General features: G+C 39.4%; 1 protein-coding gene across 5 annotated transcripts in view; it reads right to left on the bottom strand.

Moving 5' to 3' along the window:
- Positions 1–24,106, bottom strand: part of st8sia7.2 (ST8 alpha-N-acetyl-neuraminide alpha-2,8-sialyltransferase 7.2) — an 84,767-nt gene that overhangs the window by 28,993 nt on the left and 31,668 nt on the right. For 3 of the 5 annotated variants that reach the window (XM_056233294.1, XM_056233298.1, XM_056233297.1), the window contains 3 exons: positions 9,779–9,923; positions 3,250–3,362; positions 2,974–3,051 (listed from right to left, as the gene is read on the bottom strand). In XM_056233294.1, coding sequence (XP_056089269.1) covers positions 2,974–3,051; positions 3,250–3,362; positions 9,779–9,923 — 336 coding nt within the window. The remainder of the gene's footprint in view (positions 1–2,973; positions 3,052–3,249; positions 3,363–9,778; positions 9,924–24,106) is intronic. The other 2 variants (XM_056233296.1, XM_056233295.1) reach the window with 2 other exon arrangements.

Below are 24,106 nucleotides of genomic sequence, written 5' to 3'. Positions count from 1 at the left end.
TGCTGTCTTCTGGGTTATTTACCCTTCACTTCTTTGTTGATGTGACTGGTTTCCAATGAGATGTTCCAGTTTCTGTTATCAATGTAGCTGATTTCTCATTTGTTGTTGGTTTTACCACCAATTTGTTTTTGTTTTTTTGTCATTTTCCACCAATGCAATAACTGTGAACTGGACTTTGCATCGTTGCAGCACACACCATTACACAAATTGTTCCTGCTAACTAATGATTCTTTTCCTCTCATATACATTTTTTTTTCTTGTTTATTATTTATCGCTGTGCCCTGTTTACAAAATATGGTATTGTTGATCTCTTGCACTGTCGATCGATGCTGTGATGTAATCTCGTTGACAATCAATTGTTATTATTATTATTAGTTTCAAAGGGATAGTTCACCCAAAAATGAAAATTCTGTCATAATTTACTCACTCTCAAGGTGTTCCAAACCTGTATGAGTTTCTTTCTTCTGCTGAACACAAAAGAAGAGTGAAGAGTGTTGGTAGTCAAACAGCCGACGGTAGCCATTAACTTCCAGATTAATATTTGTTTTCCTACTATGGAAGTCAATGGCTATCGTCGACTGTCTAGTTTCCAACATTCTTCAATCTTCCTTTGTGTTCAGCAGAAGAAAGAAACTCATACAGGTTTGGAACAACTTGAGAGTGAGTAAATTATGACAGAATTTTCATTTTTGGGTGAACTATCCCTTTGAAACTCCTTGCTGTCTTCTGGGTTATTTACCCTTAACTTCTTTGTTGATGTGACTGGTTTCCAATGAGATGTTCCAGTTTCTGTTATCAATGTAGCTGATTTCTCATTTGTTGTTGTTGTTGTTGTTTTTACCACCAATTTGTTGTTTGTTGTCATTTTCCACCAATGCAATAACTGTGAACTGGACTTTGCATCGTTGCAGCACACACCTTTATACAAATTCTTCCTGGTAACTAATGATTCTTTTCCTCTCATATAGGTTTTTTTTTTCTTGTTTATTATTTATCGCTGTGCCCTGTTTACAAAATATGGTATTGTTGATCTCTTGCACTGTCGATTGATGCTGTGATGTAATCTCGTTGACAATCAATTGTTATTATTATTATTAGTTTCAAAGGGATAGTTCACCCAAAAATGAAAATTCTGTCATAATTTACTCACTCTCAAGGTGTTCCAAACCTGTATGAGTTTCTTTCTTCTGCTGAACACAAAAGAAGAGTGAAGAGTGTTGGTAGTCAAACAGCCGACGGTAGCCATTAACTTCCAGATTAATATTTGTTTTCCTACTATGGAAGTTAATGGCTATCGTCGACTGTCTAGTTTCCAACATTCTTCAATCTTCCTTTGTGTTCAGCAGAAGAAAGAAACTCATACAGGTTTGGAACAACTTGAGAGTGAGTAAATTATGACAGAATTTTCATTTTTGGGTGAACTATCCCTTCAATTGTAGTATCTGCATTGTTGGCAAGATAAGTGTATTGCTGTTCACATTGTTTTAATGCACTTCAGAATATTAAATACAAGATATTAACATGGTTACTTTTTTTTTTTTTTTTCTTGCTCAACTGCTTAGTTGCCACCCCTCAGAGGCCTCTTTAATGAAGGGCAGGTATTGTTTCTCTATTACCAGCGAAGATGTTTCATTGAAATCTTACGGTACTAAGTTATTGAAAACCTGCAAAGAAGATCTGAAGGCAGTCACATGCTTCTGACACCAGCCCTAATCCAATTAATACTGTAGCACTACAACAGGGATAGTTAAGGAATAGTTCAAAAATGTAAATTGTCATTTACTCTCCCTTATGTCATTCCAAACCCGTAAGACTTTCATTCATCTTCAGAACACAAATGAAGCTATTTTTATTTAAATCTGTGAGATTTCTGTCCCTCCAATGAAAGTCTGTTCAACCAAAACTCTTGATGCTTCAAAACATTTATGAAATGGTAAAACAAATCCATATGAATGGAGTACAAACATTGATCAGTGAACATAAATAAAGTTCAACTGTACCTGCTTGATGCACAGGAATGAACCTCTTTAAATTAAGGTGAAGGTCATGAGTAATGGATGTGCCGAAAGGTAAATTGCTAATACAGAAAATAAGCCTGTGATAATATTTGTGTTTGCAAAGTGTCAGAAAAAGAAGCTGTACCTGGTCATCTCCTCATTCTGACATTATATGGCTTCACTTTCAGTCAAACATGGAATGATCACTACATCAATTCCAGTGTAATCAACAAAGATTCCCACACAGCAAGTGCAGTGGCAGCTGATTAAAGGCATTCATTATGACACTACACTTGGTGATATTGATATGGGTGCATTATCTTACTTGTGTTTCTTCTGTTACTACTATCAGTGAAAGTAACCCAGCTGCTAGCTGGCAGTGCGTGACCCAAAACCTAGTCAGCATAGTGAAAACAACCCAACAAAAAGGACTGAACCCAGAATATATATATATAAACCCAAACAATTTTAACATGTATCATATAAATAACCTTAAAGCTACAAACAAACCTTTCTGGCTTTGTGTTTGTGTAGTGATTGTTAACTTTCATGTCAAAGACACGTCATAGTCCCAGTAAACCCATCTGTCTTTGCAGTGCAGTGTGTAGTCATGTTTCTTTGTGTATGTTAATGAACTGTGATGTCATTGTGACATCACATAGTCCTTGTAATCCATTTGTCCTCATAATCCTGTTTTTTGTCCTCTAGGACACATGTCCTTGTAAGTCAGCCAAAAATCAGGGTGTCATGTAACTTGTTTTATAAGGTGTAAATTAATAATAGAGTTTGAGTTTAGAAGCCATGATTTTTAAAAGCATTTCCATTTTTATTTGAAAGCTCTAGCATAAAAGGAAGTCATAGACCCCCTAAACCACCTTTTTTTCTGGTTCAAAGAAACTGTCCTTATAAGTCATGCTAACCTGTATGTGTGTGTGTGTGTGTGTGTGTGTGTGTGTGTGTGTGTGTGTACACTGACCGAAGCTGACTGGGGTTGATGGTTATCAGATCCGTCTTCAGCCCAACATCACTGTCATTAACCGTTGCCAAATTAAAGCTGAAAGAGAGAGAAAACATCATATTAACATTTACATTTAAGCATTTGGTAGACGCTTTTATCCAAAGCGATTTACATTGCATTTCAAGGTACACATTTTACATTCTTATCAGTTCTCATATTAACAGGAAGGATGGATGAATACTGATAGATGTGTTGTGGTCAGTGTGGGAGCAAAGAATGATGGGATGTGTTTACCGAATGACAAAGTCTGCATTGTCAATCTCATGTCCACAGCTGCTGTTTTTCAAAATCCCACCGCTGCCGACCACAGCACACCGACCCAGACGCCGACCGGACCAGGGGAAGTCCTGCACACACACACACACACACACACACACACACACACACACACACACACACACACACACACACACACACACACACACACACACACACACACACACACACACACACACTCAGACACTTGAATATGTGGTTTATGGGGACTTTCCATAGGCATAATGATGTTTATACTTTACAAACTGTATATTTAAACATACCCATCACACAAAACGTTATGCTTGTAAATATAACGTTATGCTTATTATTAAAATCATAAAATGATTAAATATTTTAATCGTTTGACAGCACTAATATATATATATATATTAGTGCTGTCAAACGATTAAAATATTTAATCGCGATTAATCACATTAATGTCAGTTAACTCGCGATTAATTGCAATTAATCGCACATTTTTATCTATTCTAAATGTCTCTTGATTTCTTTTTGTCCCATTATTTTTTCTAATTTTAATGCTCTTATCAACATGGAAAAGTGGATCGGCTTGCTTTGTGCAAATGTTTTTTATTGAAAACAACATTGGCATATACTGTGTTCAATTTCACACTAACATTCTCACTTGGAGCAAATAATCTTTCACACAATGTAACACTGTCCATCAATAAAAGGGTGAAAGAAATACTGACGATTGACGAGGGGGCGGAGAATTCACATCAGATGTGTGTGTGCTTGGCCATCAAGTGGTGTTTCAGACTGGACGTGCTGCGATGATGATAGCTCAGTTCACAACGACAAAACACACAGATCACTTTGGTCTTGTCAATGGAACCATTTGGCAACTTTTTAAAAGTAAACTTTCAATTCAGAATCTTATTGGCATCCAATTCGGCGTCTCGCGCTCGTCATCCACTCAAAACGTAACGTTAACCAACTATTTGGCCGGCTCGCAAGCCCAAACAAGTTTGTGCGGTGTGCCTGTTGTTTTGTTTCCGGTCTAGCTGGATCCGCTTGCGCTTTGGTCGATGAAGCAACAAAACGTCCTCGCACAGCGAATGGGTTGAAACCCATTGAAATGAATGGGTTTCATAGCGCAGCGCAGCGCATGCCGCGTCCTGTTGCAAAAGCATGTGAAAAAAACTACAAAGTTTGCTAGGCCAAAAAGACTATAAAAAAAATTAACGCCGTTAAAATGGGTTTGCGTTAACGCCGTTAATAACGCGTTTAACTGACAGCCCTAATATATATATATATATATATATATATATATATACAGTTGTGGTCAGAATTAATGGCACCCCTGGTAAATATAATCAAAAATGGATGTAAAAAATGTATCAATATATCTAAAATATATATTGATAATAGGAAATTAAAGTAACAGAGATTGTTTTGGATTTATAGCAGCTCTAGAATAAAGTTATTTTCCAGCTAAAGTTTTCCGTTTTCAGCTAATGGCGCTTTTCCACTACACAGTACCAGCTCGCCTCGACACGACTCGCCTTTGTTTGGTTTTCCACTGTGTAAAAGTTGTACCTGTATCTGCTTTCGGGTACTTTTTTTCGTACCACCTCCGGCGAGGTTCTAAGCGAGCTGAGGCGAGCTAAGGCGATACTAAAATGTGACGTGAAAACAATGCCGACTGCTGATTGGTCAAAGAGAATCATCACTATTCACTGCGTCATCATTGCACGCGCCAGATGGAGTATCCAGAATAACCCCGCCATTTTTAAATAGTTTGGCCAGAGATATTACTAAACTTACTACTATTATTATGGCAACTCGGAAGAATACGCCGTGGTCAAATCGAGGAGGTGCAGACATTCCTTTGTTTGGTTGCCGAAGAGAGGATCCAGCGAGAGCTTGATGGGGCAACGAGGAACGAAAGGCGTCGCTATGACGACCGAGTACTATTTGTGGCGGTACTTTCTGCAATGGAAAACGGAGCGAAAAGCGAGCCGAGTTGAGGCGAGCCGAGCCGAGTCGAGCTGGTACTGGTAATGGAAAAGCGCCATAAGATTGACTTCCGTTGCAACGGTCATTAGTTATTAACTTAGGGGCCGCCAACACGACACCGTTCTAACAGAAGACTCTTAAGTTCTCTCTCTACGCAAACTTCAAAAACGCAAACCCGTGAGAACGCCGATTGCGCGCACATGCGGGGGGGCGCCAAAGAGCCACAGGGGAGGCGCGACACGCGAAGAAAAAATAACGGTATTCAGCTTTATTAATATTGGTAATTGTGTGCATGTATTTGCTTTAAAATGGATCGTTTCCTTGTCCCAAGTCAAGTCAAGTCAAGTCATCTTCATTTATATAGCGCTTTTAACAATGGATTGTTTCAAAGCAGCTTTACAGAGATAAACATATAATTTAAGGTAACAGAGATTGTTCTGGTTTTATAGCGGTTCTTGAATAATGTTACGTCGAAATGATCAGACTTTAAACGCGAACCTGTGATTAACGCTGACGGCGTTCACATGCACATTCAGAATTGATTCTATAGTTATGTGCTTTTGAAAATATGTGCGCAGGTTTGTAATTCCATACAACCCATGCCTAAACAAACTACTTGTCTTGCCTATAAATTTTGATACAGAATTTTGTTTTATTTTATCACTTCGGGGTACGCGAACCGAAATTCACAACGCTTTATCTGTAGAGCGGGAAAGGGATCCTCCATAGGGAGAGGATAGTTGACACTTCAGCATTAAGTCAACAAAAGTCAGCATTAAGGGAGGAGACTGGACCCAGCAAAAAACGTAGGAAATATGATCCTGAGTATTTAAAGTTAGGTTTCACCTGGTCGGGGTCCGAGGCTGCACCTCTGCCGCAGTGTGTGGTCTGCAAGGAGGTGCTAGCAAATGATAGCACGAGACCATGCAAACTTCGGCGTCACATTGAAACGAAGCACACGAATTTAGTGAACAAGCCAGTTGAGTTTTTTGAGAGGAAGCATGATGATCTACAGTCACAAAAAAGCATAATTAAATCGTTCGGTACTATTAACATGAAGGCGACAGAAGCATCGTATCGTGTCGCGCTACGTATAGCGAAGGCAGGCAAACCCTATAACATCGGCGAAACATTGGTACTCCCTGCAGTTAGAGATATGTGTTCAGTGATGCTGGGAGAAGCAGCTGCTGCTAAACTTGACGCGATCCCTATCTCTGACAATACCATCCAGCGACGAATATCAGACATGGCTTGTGATGTCAAAGAGCAGGTCCTGGACTGTGTTCGTGAAAGCCCCTTTCACGCCATTCAGCTGGATGAGTCCACTGACGTCACACACTGTGCTCGATTGATGGTGTACGTGCGGTTTATCAAAGAGCTCAGGAAGATTTTTTGTTTTGCGTTCCTCTACCCGCCCGCACAACAGCTGACGAACTTTTCAAGGACTTGAATAACTTTTACCAGGCTAATTGCCTTGACTGGGGCCGGTGTTTTGGGATATGCACTGATGGGGCAAGAGCAATGACTGGCCGTCACAGCGGTCTGGTAAAACAGGTGCAGGCAGTTGCCCCTGCGGCTGTCTGGAAGCACTGCATTATCCATCGACAGGCTTTAGCAACAAAAAGGATCCCCCAAGAATTGCGTGCCATTCTTGATGAGGCTGTCAAAATTGTGAATATAATTAAATCGCGTGCCTTAAACGCCCGTCTGTTCTCAATCCTCTGCAATGAGATGGGCGCTCTCTTCCAGCAGCTGCTCCTGCACTCCAAGGTCAGGTGGCTCTCTCGGGGCCAAGTCCTCACCAGGCTGTGCGATTTGCGCGAAGAAGTCCTCCTCTTCCTCACTGAGATTAACTCCCCACTGGCAAAACATCTGGCAGACATGAACTGGCTTGCTATGTTAGCCTATAGCCCCGTTCACACCGGGACGAATATCGGCGCGCGTTATTTGTCAGCGTTTTTCAACGCGTTTTTTGTGTTCACACCCAAGCGGTTTTCGCTGACGATGAGCCGAGTGAACATGCAAATTCATTCCCTGACATTAGATGGCGCTTAATGTAAAACAGAGATAGTTCTATTTTGTAGTCGCTGTCGTGTTTGTCATAGTTCTTTATGGTCCGACACCAACGAGACCAGCAGCTCTATACATTCATCTTGCCCTGCATCTTCCTCGTCTTATTTCTTCCCGGCAGTGTAGACCATAGATATCCATAATAAAGGCCATATTTGGCCAGCAGCGCGGACGAGACATCTAGCCTTTATTATGGATATCTATGGTGTAGACGCTACTTGGCGCATCTTCTTCGCCGTTACGTATGTGTGCTCGGCAAGACCGTTTGTGTGTGAGCGCCCCCAAGTTGTGTTTTTCTGTAACTTCAGAAGCTCCAGACACGTGAGCAAAAGCGCCAATCTCATTGGTCGGATAGTTTTTGACGCGGCGCATCAAACCAAAAAAACTAACCCGAGGCTTTTTAAAAAAAATTACGCTTTTACGCGTGGCGTTTTTCGTGTCGGTGTGCACACTCACATTGGCGCCCTTTGTTTAGTCACAAGGCGTTAAACGTCGGCGAATATCGCGCGTGAAATTCGTCCCGGTGTGAACAGGCCTTATCTCTCCGACATCTTCGATAGGATCAACTCCCTCAACACCTCTCTCCAGGGCAAAGAGTGTCACGTCTTTTCGGCACATGACCAAGTGTCTGGGTTCAGGAAAAAGCTGGACTTGTGGTGTGCTCGTGTTGAACGAGGTACGGTGGAAATGTTCCCAACGCTGGAGGATGTTGCGGAGAAGACAGGGCTGCCTCTTAACTCTGTCCAACCGATCATCACTGCGCATTTGAATGGGTTGCGTGACCAGTTTGGCGAGTATTTCGGAGAGGACGCAATGGGAAATTCTCTTTCCCCGTGATGGACTGAGCCTGCAGGAGGAGGAGGAGGCCCTGGTCGACCTCAGCTCGAATGTGGACTTGAAGCAGAGACTGGGAGAAATGCCGATCACGCGTTTCTGGTTGTCTGTGGAGAGCGAGTTCCCCCAGATCTCCACTAAGGCTGTGAAAGTCCTAATCCCCTACTTGTGTGAGTGTGGGTTTTCCGCACTGGCCCTGGTTAAAAACAAATACAGATCAAGGCTGCAGGTGGAGGACGACTTGTGTTTATATCTCTCTGCAGTGCAGCCCCGCATCGAACACCTCTGCGCATCAAAAGCGCGCCCTCATTCTTCCCACTGATATGGCGATTCAATGAAAACTCGAAGTTGTGTTGTCTTCAATGCATAAATTGGTTGGGCCACATTGATGTCGCTCTGACACGAATGGCGCATTTTGTTTGTTGTTTAAATCTGAGGTTTTATGTGGCTGAAATCGTTCATTTCTTTTAATGAAATATGTGAATCTGTTAACATGCCTTCAATGCAGTTGACTGTTAAATGTTATGTGTTCCGTGAACAAACAACGTTGTCGTTCATTGATCAGAGTGCTGCCCATTGTGCTGATTTTGAACGAGACGATCTGCATCTCTTTCAAATGTGCGCTTAATGCCCAGACACACCGAGCCGATTTCAGCCGTAGGGTGTCGTCAGCTTTGGCGCCGATTACACGTTAAAGGATTAGTTCACCTCAAAATGAAAATTTCCTGATAATTTACTCAATCCAATGCCATCCAAGATGTTCATGTCTTTCTTTGAAAATGACCGATCGTTTCGCTAGATAAGACCCTGTACCTCAGCTGAGATCGTGCAGAGCCGTTTGAAGCACTTCATAGCCCTTTGAAACTGCATTGATTTGGACTTCAACATGTTGGTTGCGATTGAAGTCCATTGTGTGGAGAAAAATCCTGAAATGTTTTCCTCATTGATTAGATAATTGCATTAATGAAAAATTGAACAGGTGTTACTAATAATCCTTTACGTGAGTGTATATAAAGCCATTTTTTAAGCCAGTTGGGTTACATGAATCAAGGAAGTGTCCTCATAAACCATGTTTACATTTTTATACCTGTGACGGCTGTATACTTGTATTGTGGTTTTTGCCGTGTCTGGGTGTGTTTTGCTCCTCCTACAGGTGCGCTGCGGAGCTGAGGGGGTAATCAGGTGGATTGGGTGCACCGGTGCACAGGTGTGCCTGTCTATAAAAGCTTCCTGTTTGGTGTCCTTGTGGAGCGTTCCATTCTGTCACATCGATCCCTGGCCAGGACCGAGATGTTGATCGGCGTTGCGGCGTATTGCGAGAGCTTGAGAGACAGTCTTTATCATGAAGAATGTGTAAAATAAAGAGAGTATTGTAACCGCCTTAAACGTTTCTTCCTCCTTCATTGTTGCTCCCTAGTAAGGGCGTAACAATACCCATGCCATCATTATACGCATTTGGGGCCTCATTAACCATATATACAGTACAAGAACACACACACACGTTGGGGTTTTTGGGGACTTTCCAAAAACACAATGTTTTTATACTGTAAAAATTGTATATTATCTCCCTTTACTCTAACCCTACCCCTAAACCTACCCATCACACACACACACACACACACACCTCAGGCAGCATCCTGTGAAGTGCTGCATTCATTTTGTATGTTTTTGTTTTGCTTGTTTCATATGGGATGGATTGATTGATGGCTGTGTTGCGTTGGGTGAGGATGAATGATCCTGTGGCGTTACAACAAAACTGCAACTGGATTCTGTCATAAACACACAGAAAGAGAGAGAGAGAAAGAGAGAGTAATGTAACATGATCAGCTTTATCAGTGTCATCTCTGTTAAAATGAACCACTTCAGTAGCTTTATTGTTTGAACAGTTTTAACAGCTTGTCTCTTTAAACACAGTGTCTCGGAACAATAATGTCATGTTTTTCAGAAAGCTGCCACATTACAGTTTTGCACAATTGCTAAAACACAATTCTTGAAACCTTCACCCATTTTCTCACAACATTAAAGACACAGACAAATCTTTAAACTACATTCACAAAACCCCTGACTCTTCTGGCAGAATCAAACAATTGGCTCAAAACCATTTCACCTGTACTCAAGATCATTCAGATCATACACACATCAGTCAATATAGGGGCGTTAACCTTCATGTAGGTTGTCTACAAACCGGAAGGTTGGTGGTTCAATCCTCGGTTCCACCTGACCAAGTGTCGAGGTGTCCATGAGCAAGACACCTAACCCCAGCTGTGTGTGTGTGTGTGTGTGTGTGACACCTAACCCCAGCTGTGTGTGTGTGTGTGTGTGACACCTAACCCCAGCTGCTCCCGACGAGCTGGATGGCGCCTTGCATGGCTGAATGAATGGGTGAATGCGAGGCAATATGTAAAGCGCGTTGGTGGTCAAGGGTGACGTACACGCGCGAGAGATCACTTGGACGTGGCTGTGTTTACAAGAGGTAAAAACGATATAAATACTGTTCATTTTTTCACACAAACCGCTTGTTTCGTGTCTTAGTCCATCAATGTGTACTTACATTTACGAGTCATTAAATCATGTTTAATTTGGACTTCTCTGTGCTGCTCTTTGAGGTGGTGACCATAGACCTGCATTATATGACTGACAGACAAGAACGGTTTGACCTAAAAATATCAAAATTGAAAATACTGTGGACACAAACACACCTACATCTTGGATGCCCTTGAGGTAAGCTAAATCATACCAAAAATTCATTTCAAAGTGAACTATCCCTTTAAATACTTGACAAGGAACTTAGGAAAACTCAGGGCTTATATACACAGGGAAAACAAAAGGAGCTAAATGAAACGCAGGTGAAACTAATCAATAAAAGTGGCACTCGCTAGAAAACTAGGTCAATTAACGATGACAGGGAACAGAGGCAAACAGGACTACGTTACATTAGTCCCAGGAGCCATGGTGGAGGCTTGGCTGTTGACACTGATGGACAGAGAATGAGCCGATGGAAGCGGAGCCCTACGTGCAGACAAAAAGCCAGCGAGAACGGGCAACACCGATGGTCCTGGAGGCTGAGGCGGAGTCGCAGTGACGAGCGTCAGAAGTGGATCCAGGGCATCTAAAGGGCTGAGGTGAAGCCGTTGGGACTGAGGGCCGAGGTGGAGCCGGAGAGAAGGCGCAGCCAGATGGAGCCGAAGGGGTGAAGAGACGGAGTGCAGCGGATGGCCCAGAAGTCCGTGGTGCAGGCAAGGCGACATCTGACCAAGGCCGGAGCCAGAACCAGAGGGATCCCAGTGGAGCCGCAAAGACGATGGTTTCTGGTAGAGCCGAGGGAGGAAAGAGCCAAGGTGGAGTTGACAGGCCGAGGTGGAGTGATGTGATCAGCGGCTGGAGGCGGAGTCGGGGGATCCACTTGCCTGCGCGAAGCTGGGGCAAATCCACACAGTGGATGGAGCCAAGGGGCTGAAGGGAACCAGCGGAGGCGGGGATGAGGAACTGGCTGTTATAGGATAAAGGCCTGTTCACACCGGGACGAATTTCGCGCGCGATATTCGCCGACGTTTAACGCCTCGTGACTAAACAAAGGGCGCCAATGTGAGTGTGCACACCGACACGAAAAACGCCACGCGTAAAAGCGGCATTTTTTTTAAAACGCTTCGGGTTCGTTTTTTTAGTTTGACGCACCGCGTCAAAAACTATCCGACCAATGAGATTGGCGCTTTTGCTCACGTGTCTGGAGCTTCTGAAGTTACAGTAAAACACAACTTGGGGGCGCTCAGACACAAAACGGTCTTGCGAAGAAGATATACGCCAAGTAGCGTCTACACTGCCGGGAAGAAATAAGACGAGGAAGATGCGAGGCAAGATGAATGTAGAGCGGCTGGTCTCGTTGCTGTCGGAACATAAAGAACTATATGACAAACGCGACAGCGACTACATCTAAATCTTAATAAAAGAGAATGTTATGGAGTGTTATTGCAGAGCAAATGGGCGCCATCTAATGTCAGGGAATGAATTTGCATGTTCACTCGGCTCATCGTCAGTGAAAATCGCTTGGGTGTGAACACAAAAAACGCTGGAGAATATCGCGCGCCGATATTCGTCCCGGTGTGTACGAGCCTTAAGGCAGCGGGAGAGGGATGCTTATTTTTCCTTGTATGGATTTGTTTTGGTTTTATAGTCACCAACCCATAGTCTCATGATATTCACTGTCTTTATTAATTAAACTGATTGCTGCTATAGGCTATGGTCTCTTCAGTTGATCAGGTCTGTGGTTGTGTGATTCTTGCGTTGTTGTGAGGGTTTATGTTGTTTCGTTATTGTCTTTAATGCGTATTTTCTGGTAAACATTGGTTTCTTTCTCCGTTATTTTGAGTATGGTTTCGTTTGGTACATTTGTTTATTTAGTAAATGTCAGGTTTCTTTCACCTCTGTTTGGTTTATATCTAGTTTGGTGACAGAGCTCTGACATTCCCTGTGTGTCATGTGTTTGTGTTTAGTCTGGTTTGTTGTGTCACAAAGAACATGGAAAACGTGGACAACGAACCAGCACAGGACTGCAAACACAGGGAGACTAAATAGGGGCCGTTTCTCAATATGCGTTCTTGTCTGTACTTGTGTTCTTGTGGACTTGTGAAACGTCATCAGTCACTGCCCAAGTACTCAAGTACTGTTCCAATTCAAAGTTCACATCTAGCCAAATCCCCGGATGTGTTCTTGATCCGCCCCATTTACCGAGGACGCATCGAGAGGTGACTTGTGCGGACTTGGGACAGCCAGGTATCCCAGAATGCATCTCGCACCAACCAGCAAGCGTCAATAGCAGAGGAGAAAACCCGCGTAATATCAAAATACTACTGTTATTGTGTCATGAAATGTAATTTTAAGAGTGTTTCAGGCGAGAATGTGGTTGTTTAAAGCTCAAATCTGTGGTTTATTTATAAAGATAGCGCCTATTTTAAAAATGTATCTGACGTTTTCGGAGTTGTGACATCCAGGCCTTCATCCATCCAGGGTGTTCAACGCTCATCAACCCCGACTGAAACAGCTTTTCCTCGGCTAGTGCTTCTGACGTTAGCCGCTGGCTCTGATGTCTAGTCTAGTGGATAAACTTGACGTATAATTCGTCTTGTGTATAAGTCGATCTTTGGTCTCATTAAACTATTGTTTGTTCCATGGCAAAAAAAATCCTTTTTGGCTGAGGGCAAAGTGAAGTTTCATAACTTTATATATAGGCTACTTTAACTTTGTAGCCTATTAGAGAGCTTACTTATGTTTGAATGGTTTGCCTTATTTATCATTGTAGATATTATTGATGATTAAAACTGACATTTAACAAAAAGAGACATACTTTAATATATATATATATTTTTATATTTATTTTAACATTCTCTTCACTATTATGTACAATAAAATAAAATGACACAACCCTGTCTCTGTTTGTTAAATGTCAATAAAAATCAATAATGTTTCATATTTTTAAAATGAAAACAAAAAGATCATGTTGTTATAAATATATGCAGTGAAGATAATGTACGCGTTGCCTGAACCACATGGTCATTAGGCTACTATGTTTAAGATTTTTCAATGAAAAGAGGCAGAGTGGTGTTTTATAACATATTTCGTTTTATTGTTGACGAAAAGAGGCAGAGTTGTAGCATATTTCGCTTTATTGTTGCCTTAAATATACATTGAGATAACCGGAGTAGTCAGAGCGAGCTGAGAGACGCGTCCTCTCGTCCTCGGGAGTTCGTTCTCCTGAGTCGAACTTGGCAAGTCCGAAATACCAAGGACGCAAGTCCGAAGTTTGCGTACTTGGTATTGAGAAACGGCCAGGGAGACTAAATAGGGAAACAAACATAAGAGGGTAACGAAGGCAGGTGGGGCAAATCAATCAATAATCAGGTAACAAGATGGGAGGGGCCAGACAATTGACAATTGACAATTGACATGGCACAATGAATACAAGACAAGCCATGTGCTCTCAAAAAGGAAAGCAGACACCATCGTTACTGACCCCTCTCATCCTCTGTGCAGCTCGTTTCAGTTACTGCCATCAGGTTGACGCTTTAGAGCTCCTTTGGCCAAAAAGAAAGCGTACAGGAACTCTTATTTCTACTGCTATTTCTTTTTTAAATAAGACTAAAAGGTGTCATTAGTATATTGGGCTTGAGCCTTTTATTGTTTTACATAGTGTAAGGCAGGCCTACTTTTTTCCTTGTAACAATTTTAAATTGTGATGTGTGTGTGATTGTATTGTGTATATGTGTATGGCAAGCCGTTTTAACTTTTATTCATTTCCAGGATATGAATACTTGATATCAACAATTACATTTTTGATATCAACAATTCAATTCTTGATATCAACAATTGAATTATTGATATCAAAAATGTAATTCTTGATATCAACAATTGTATTTTCACTAGTAAAATGTCACCATAGACTGCCATTCAAAATTAATATCAAGAATTGATTTCCTACTAGTAAAAATATAATTTTTGATATCAATAATTACATTGTTACTAGTAAAAATGCGAATTCCTGATATCAATAATTAAATTATCACTAGTCTAAATGTCTATTCTTGATATCAACAACTGAATTGCTACTAGTAAAAATTTTCATTTTTGATATCTGAAAATGTATTTCTGATATCAATATTATTTCAGATATCTAAAATGGCTTTCTTACTAGTAACAATCACATTCATGATATCAGAAATTAACATTGTCACTAGTGAAAATTGAATTATTGATATCAAAAATGAACATTGTTACTAGTAGCAATTCAATTGTTGATATCGAGAATAGACATTTCAACTAGTGACAATTTAATTCTTGATATCAAAAATAAAGGTTTTTACTAGTAAGAATTGTATTTCTGATATGTGAAATTGGAATTTCAACTAGTAAGAAATCAATTCTTGATATCAAGAATTGATTTTGAATGGCAGCCTATGGTGACATTTCACTAGTGAAAATACAATTACAGATATCAAGAATGATAGTTTTTACTAGTTGCAATTCAATTGTTGATATCAAGAATTATCATTTTAACTAGTGAAAATGTAAATGTTGATGTCAAGAATTAGCATTGTTACTAGTGAAAATGTAATTCCTGATATCAAAAATTGCCATTGTTACTAGTAGAAATATTATTCCTGATATCAATAATTATAATTTTAACTAGTGAAAATTGAATTGTTGATATCAAGTATTCATATCCTGGAAATGAATAAAAGTTAAAACGGCTTGCCATAATATGTGAGCCTTTTTAACCAAAGACACATTTCTATCACTGGTTGATAGATGATAAAGTTTTTTTAATTTGAATTGAATTTGAACTGAACGAATTGTTTGGGAAATTGGGCCAATTGAACCAGTTATAGTGTTTTACCAATCAAGAAAAACTGTAAACCCAATGCTAATAGGGAACCTGCTAACATTAATGAGGCAATCTGTAAAATTTTCTGTTAAAGGTGGCAGCATCCGGAGATATCACTTCTAATTCACACACACACACAGACACAGACACACAACACCACAAGAATGAGGCTGCCGTCTTATTTGTTTTGTTAATAAAAGTTCTGTTTGATATAAGAGAGTTTGTCATTGTACTGTTTTGTTGTGTTTTTCATTAAGAAGAATAGTGAACCCACTCCTGCCCCTGAATTGGCGCTAATTCGAAAAGCGAATCTGCAAATGAGTGAGAAATTGGGTAACACTTTAGAATAATGGTCCGTAGTTAACAAGTAGCTATGCAGGAAGTAATAGGTAGTACTGCATTAACACCGAACTTAATACTATTAACTAATATGGAAGCAATATTAACTAAGCAGTAAGTAATATCTAATTTAGTACAAAGGTAGTTCCTTGGTAGGTATTTGATTATTACTAAAGAAATATATCCTCATTGAGAACTACTTGTGAACTAAGAAAGAATAACCAATTAATTACTAATCACAAAAGTAACATGTCTAAAAAGTGAACAATTGTGGGGGTTTTTTACTCTTAACATGGTCATAACATTTCAGAAGCTTGTGCCTCAAATGGGTGCTTTGTGGAAACCAGTTTATGAATATTATATCCCCCCAAATACATTAGCTACAGGTTGAGATTGTGACTACTACTCTTACCAAAGGATGGACGTATGTTCTCTGTTTAATTCAAACTTAAACATAATTATACTAATAATGATAATATGTTTACAATTTTTAATAATTAGTAAGTGATGCTGACATGATTGGATTAGTTCACTATTATGAGCTCTTTTGAGTGTCAGTTCAATATGTCTCAGACTCCAACGACCTACCTTTGTTACAGTAGCCGCCTGAGGAGGACTTCTCATTAGGATATAAACATTGATGTTCTCTTGTCAAAAACAATTTGCATCCTTAATGAAGAAATTTCCTGCATTTATGTTGCGATAATCGCAAAACCACATCTTCCAGATTACAATGTTTGTTTGAATATTACTAGTGCCTCACAGAAATGTATGCCTGTACAGTATGTGTCAAATATAAAATTAAATAACTTGTATTACTTGTGAAAAACATGCTAACTCCTCGCTAATTACTCAAGCGTTACCTTGTCAATCCCGCAGGATCTACTAGTGATGTGGTCCATAATTTTTTAAGTGTAAAACATGCTAACTCCTCAAGCGTTACCTTGTCAATCCCACAGGATCTACTAATGCAGCCTGGTCTCATTGTTAATACGTAACGTTTGGTATTAATACGTAATTTTCAAAGATAGAAAACATACTTTTTTGTACGTTTCGATATGTTGAAACGTATAATATGGACGCATCTGCAATGTTGAAACGTATAATATGGACGCATCTGCAACGTTTAAACGTAATATTACGATTTTACAGCTAAAAAACGTAAACTTTTTACGAATATTTCATATTATAAAGATAACTGTATAATTTCTCTTTTACCATTTTCTAGATTATAAATGTAAGATCTCTTAACCCTACTCCCACACCTAAACACAACTTACCCGTTTTATAGACAATAGAGAGGGTATGCGCATGACGTCACCGTCGGCCGGAGTGAATGCGGTCACGCCCACAAGTGGCAAAAAGACTGAGCGGCAGCATTTGTTTTCAGCGTGAATGCCGTGAAAAACACACAAAAGACATCTAAAACGGGAAAGAGCTTTGCGATTGACTGTCCAACTAGATTTGACCAGAAATCTGAGGTACTGTATATTTTTACAGACTGCAAAAAGCTACAGAACAGACTATATTCTACATAATTGGATGTTTTTAAATAAACACTGACAAAAAACTATAAAAGTTTTAGGGCTGGACGATATGATGATATACAGTTTAACATTAATGTAAGTGATCACTCGGATTTAGACCTATCTATATTGTATTTATATAAAACGTTTACAGGCAAATTTTCTTCATTTATTTCCCCGGCGTCGAAATCAGGCACATATAAATGTCAGGAAACACGATTCCTGGCTGCATGTCAATATCCATGGATCACTGGATCTTTGATAAGATGTAAGGAACACTATATCGAGTCCAACTTTTAGTTTAAACTGATAATAGTTTGTTTTACTCGCGTTAACGCAGTTTCCCCTATTAACTCCAGTCACGCAGCAGCTCTTCTGCCACTCAGTCCCGCTGAGGGGGGCGTGTTCCGGCGGGGAAGTGACGTTAATGCATTCCCTCTATATTAAAAGGATAAAACGTAATAAACAGATGTGTAGGGAAATGGCAGTTGTATTAACAATATAGCATTAAAACATAGTTTGAACCACTAATCCTACCCCAAAGTTACCCCTAAACCTAATAATTTCTTAAAACTACGTAGGCTACAAAGAAAAACAACAAACAGACACGTAAGTTAGCTATCACAATAATTTATTTATTGAGAAAATCTCAAAACCGTACCAAAAGTCGTTCACATGACGATGTGTCGCAGTCCTCTCTGGCAGTATAGTTTTGTATGAGGTAACGTTACAGAGCAGAATTTAAATTATTAATCCATGAAAATGTTAATCCAGTTTCGGTTCGCTGTTCGCTCTGTGAAGGCGCGCACGCTTCTCCAATTCAAAATGTAGTACACCAACTTGAACATAGGGATGGATGACGCGAAACAGTCGTTCCGAAGCTTTGCGAGATCCCGAAGCGCAGATGATTCGAAACACTGATCCGAAGCGTGATTCAAAACACCCACGTCACGTGACTACGGCTAAATGAAGCTTCTGAGTGTTTCATCAGGTGGAGTGCTCCGCCGAGTCAGGGTTTGATTGACAGGTCGGTCGGGAAAGATCACACTATCACACACAGTATAAAAGTGAAGTCAACGCATTTTCACATCGTGGGTTTTTGTGAAAGGAGTTTGGTTTTGAGGTAGCGGATTTTTGGTGATATAGTGACATTTATAGTGCGATTTGTTTAGTTATATTTAGGCTTCCATTTAAATTTACACATTGACTGAGAGACAGAGTACATATAGTGACACATTAATAGATGCATAGATAGAAACATAGATAGATTATTAGATATATACATGGATTAATAGATAGATACATATAATAGATAGATAGATAGATAGATAGATAGATAGATAGATAGATAGATAGATAGATAGATAGATAGATAGATAGATAGATAGATAGATAGATAGATAGATAGATAAATGTCAACATCAGGCCCATCATCATCAACACCAGTAGAAACACAGCACAGTTTATGGGAACATTTTGATAATCAGATCCGTGAAACCCAGACAATGCTACAGCTGATGCCACAGTGGAAGTGAAAAAATACCTCAACGATGCGTTTTTGCCCAGAACTCATGATCCACTAACTTACTGGAAAGAGAGAGCAGTAATCTTTCCTCATTTGTATGTCCTTGCTAAAAAAATATCTTTGCATGCCAACAACAAGTGTCCCTTGTGAGAGGATTTTTTCAAAGGCTGGAGAACTTATCTGTAAAAAAAGAAGTAGGCTGAGTCCTTCGATAGCAGAGAGATTGATATTTTTGAATAAAAATCTATAAGAAAGTGAGACATTGTGGCTTGATTTCTTTTATTCATTTTTCATGACCAAAATAACATTATACAATGTGAAGAGACTACAGGTTACAAGCTTCATAATAGAAACATACAATAAAAATACAAATAAAAAAAAAAAACAGTTTTTTATTGGCTCGTTGTATAAAAAATCAAAGTTGTTTCAGATCAACACCTGCAAGTGACCACTAGGTGTCACCGTGGAGACGGGTGTCGGATTGATTCGAAGCCTCGAAACAATATGGACCATTTGGTTCAACTGTTTCATTGCTTCACGAAGCCTCGATCTGCCCATCACTACTTGAACACGGCATGTTGTAATCTGTGACGATGCATGCGAGAGCCAATGAGCGTCTGATATCACTGCCGTAAAACATGTCGTAACGCTTCGGGTGCAACACCAGCGCGGGATTTGACGTTTACGGTCTCTGCTGAGAAATGGAGATGAAGATCACTGGATAAAGGGCTGAATTTGGATTTGTTTCTTGCTAACAACGTATGGATTATAAAGATTTGGATTACATCAAGCTAATAAAATTGATGTCTTTTTTGAATTTATGTTGTGTTAAATAAACCAAGTTATTACAAAATGGTTAAACGATTAAAGAAGGTATTTTTAAGGTTTAAAGTGTATTCTTGTTTATATAGGCTTATAGGCTAATCCTCCGAAACGAGTTTGCAGCAGAAGTCACGAACAGAGCGAAATGTTATTATTTATGAGTAACGTTAAACTGTATTAATAAATGCGACTGAACATTTAATTGATAAGACAATTGAATACAATAGAGTCAAAACATTAATGCCACAATTTTAATATGCATAAGTTAAATAGCAATACGTACAAATTTGTATGTCGGTAAAGTTGTTCATACGTAAATAAATAACGTTTTTGTGCTGTCAATACGTAAATGTTATACGTTTTAGTGCTGTAAATACATCAGTAGGCTATTATATGTTTCTGTGTGTATAAAACATAAATAAATGTACGGATGGTACACTTTTTCTCATGAGATCACGTTGACTAGTAATGTGGCCCATATTTTAAAGAGAGAAACATGCTAACTCCTCACTAATTACTCAAGCATTAACTTGTCATCACGCAGGAACTACTAGTGATTCACTAGTAGTATTATAGTGAAGTGTTTAAAAACAATAAGTTTTATTAAGTGTTTTTCACTTTAAAATAATGGGCCACATCATAGTAGTTCTTGCGGGATGACGGTAACGCTTGAGTAATTAGTGAGGAGTTGTTTTCACTTTAAACAGACCTCATGAAATGGCGTATGAATGACACGCGAATTCGTATTTCTATTTTTGGCGTGCTATCAACACGCATAATCGCTTTTCAGTGTGTTTATCAACGCCGTTGACTTAACTACATTAACTTACTGTATATATAAATATATGACCTACCCCAACCCCGTCCCTAAACCTACCCGTCACTGGGGTTAATACCATTTATGAGTCTTCCCCTACCATCCTAGGAAAAAAATATCGCTCCACAGACGTAGATATAATTTTTGCTTCGTTTCGCTCGGACATTTAACGGCGTACACATACACGCAAAAGATTTCGGCGTGGACGTACACGCGGATAGCTCAAAATGCGTATAGATAACACGCCACTTGACTTGAAAGTGGCGTGTATGTTTACGCAAAGTCATGATGTCATGTTGCTTTAAAATAATGGACCACATGACTAGTAGATCCTGCGGGATTGACAAGGTAACGCTTGAGTAATTAGCGAGGAGTTAGCATGTTTTTCACAAGTAATACAAGTTATTTAATTTTATATTTGACACATACTGTACAGGCATACATTTCTGTGAGGCACTAGTAATATTCAAACAAACATTGTAATCTGGAAGATGTGGTTTTGCGATTATCGCAACATAAATGCAGGAAATTTCTTCATTAAGGATGCAAATTGTTTTTGACAAGAGAACATCAATGTTTATATCCTAATGAGAAGTCCTCCTCAGGCGGCTACTGTAACAAAGGTAGGTCGTTGGAGTCTGAGACATATTGAACTGACACTCAAAAGAGCTCATAATAGTGAACTAATCCAATCATGTCAGCATCACTTCCTAATTATTTAAAATTGTAAACATATCATTATCAGTATAATTCTGTTTAAGTTTGAATTAAACAGAGAACATACGTCCATCCTTTGGTAAGAGTAGTAGTCACAATCTCAACCTGTAGCTAATGTATTTGGGGGGATATAATATTCATAAACTGGTTTCCACAAAGCACCCATTTGAGGCACAAGCTTCTGAAATGTTATGACCATGTTAAGAGTAAAAACCCCCACAATTGTTCACTTTTTAGACATGTTACTTTTGTGATTAGTAATTAATTGGTTATTCTTTCTTAGTTCACAAGTAGTTCTCAATGAGGATATATTTCTTTAGTAATAATCAAATACCTACCAAGGAACTACCTTTGTACTAAATTAGATATTACTTACTGCTTAGTTAATATTGCTTCCATATTAGTTAATAGTATTAAGTTCGGTGTTAATGCAGTACTACCTATTACTTCCTGCATAGCTACTTGTTAACTACGGACCATTATTCTAAAGTGTTACCAGAAATTGTTTAGAGTTATGCGGAAAAGAGTGCATGAGATTTGCATATATCGTCTAACTGCCTGAACTGGTTTAAACATTTTGCAGAAAGAGTGATTTATTTAACAAGTTGGTTTAGGCCTTGGTTTAGTGTCTTAGCGATTGCAAAAAACTGTAATATCATGAATCTAAAACACCAAAAACTGTAAACCAGATTTAAAAAAGATGAATCCACACACATTTTGTTCATTCTGATAAGGCGTTATCATGGATTTGATATAGTATATTATCAGAATGTGTTCCTAAGATTTGAGAACACGATTCTCTTGATGAAACATTTAAAAAATATTTACAGTAAACATGAAAGTAAGAGAAATTTAGTTTTTTTGAAGTTATCTTACACTAACTAGAAATGATAAAGGGAACTTTGTACCAATTTTACAACTTGTGCAGACTCTGCTCTGGCTGTGAGCGTTCGTGTGTTTGGACGAGGCTTGGCTTTGGAGGCTCTCTGAAGGGATGGTGTGATCTAATGCTGTTAAAGCTAATTGCTATTGCTAGCCTCTTCGAAACTGCCTACACTACCTTCAACTTGAGTGTACATTTAGAATATCGCAATATCAGTAATAAAACTAAGTTTCTGCAATCCGGCTCTTTTTCCCTCCATCATAAACGAGTGTGTGTCGAGCGTCCGACAAAACACAGTAGCTAAACGCTGTCGTGTTCTCTTACGTTCTGACGCTGGTGTTTTCGGGAACACACTCGTGTGTGTGAGACGCTTCTGGAGGGAATTAAACCCAATCATTCTGATCACACACTTCGACTCCGGCGTTTCAGAAACATCAAACCAACATTAGAGACGCTGCGATGCCATTGGTCCACTGGTTACTCCAGTTAGCCAATCACAGCCGACGCTGTGGGACATCCAGGGATTTATTCGGAAAATGTGTTTCCATCACAATTTATCAGATAAGAAAAAAAAGATCCGCCTGAGTTGCATTCATACATTTTTTATGCACATTTTTAGAATTCATGCGCATCTTGACATTTCCAGCATTTTTTTTTTTTTTGCGATATCCCAAAATTTGCATAAAAAACAGGGGTGCTCCGATCAGGATTTTTGGGGCCGATCACCGATCGCCGATTACTGGAAGCTGTATCACCCGATACCGATCACCGATTACAGGGTCTATTTGAAGACTTCTTTTTATCATGTAGCATTACTTATTGAACTATATTTAACAACAATGTACATTAAGTATTACATTTAAGAGAAGACAATGCATAATGAATTGACACCTGTGTATTTATTTGCAAGCAACATGTAATAACATAGCAGCTTGGTTATTGGGAGCAGCTTAGGGCTTGACATACAACTTTCCTGTAGAATATAAAATAAAATTAAAAAAAGACAGAACATCTGAGTCTTAAAATTTAGCTTTAGACTACTTTAAACTAAAAACAGCAACAAAAAAGGCTATAGCCAAAATAATGTTTTGAGTCAGTCAGCCATCAGTTTTTCTAATACACTTAAAGGACCACAGGTAGTAAAGTGCACAGCAACAACAAAAAAACCTAACAACTTCCATATTTGTATCTATAACTTTGCTTTTTTCTGGGATGCTTAGTCAGATTTTGTGGGCATTTAGAGAGGAAGAGAGAGGTAGAGAAACCTTTTGTGTGTGTGTTTGTGTGTGTGTGTGTGTGTGTGTGTGTGTGTGTGTGTGTGTGTGTGTGTGTGTGTGTGTGTGTGTGTGTGTGTGTGTGTGTGTGTGTGTGTGTGTGTGTGTGTGTGTGTGTGTGTGTGAAGAACCCTTGCAAAATTATTTTAAACAGATTAAGAAAGCCACCACTACTGGTCACATCTATGGTTAGATTGATTTTTTTTAGATCCAGTGAAGTCTGTCCCACCATGTACCTAATATAAATAAATAAAACATCTTCAGTTAACTAGCAGATCATTCATTTAGTTCGCTATTAAATAAGAAATCTAGCACTAAAATGAGTTTTTCAACTCAAGCTGCGCGCTCGTTGCCGTGGCGATCAGTGTCATGGATACAGTGCTCTGGGCCTCGCGCAGTCACTCGGACGCGCGCTTCAATCTATCGCCGTTGCGGACTCTATTCATTCTGGTGTAATCACTAGATAAAACACAAACGTATCCTTGCTTGATATAACTGTAACCGCTGATGAACATATTCAGTTTTGATGAGAGAAAAAAATATGTACGAGTGATGTACACTTGGGGGGGGGGGGGGGGGGGGTTTGGATACATTTTTGTCATTGGTTGTTGCGTTAAATCTTACCCAGATACAATAGTGCTATTTTCTGATTGGCTATTGTGTAGCTCGACGAA

This window comes from Rhinichthys klamathensis, unplaced genomic scaffold (genome assembly GCF_029890125.1).
Source record: "Rhinichthys klamathensis goyatoka isolate OS25496 unplaced genomic scaffold, OSU_Roscu_1.1 h1tg000366l_1, whole genome shotgun sequence".
Lineage (NCBI taxonomy): Eukaryota > Metazoa > Chordata > Actinopteri > Cypriniformes > Leuciscidae > Rhinichthys > Rhinichthys klamathensis.
Note: the sequence above shows the minus strand (reverse complement) of the source record. Positions and strands in the feature narration are given on the sequence as shown.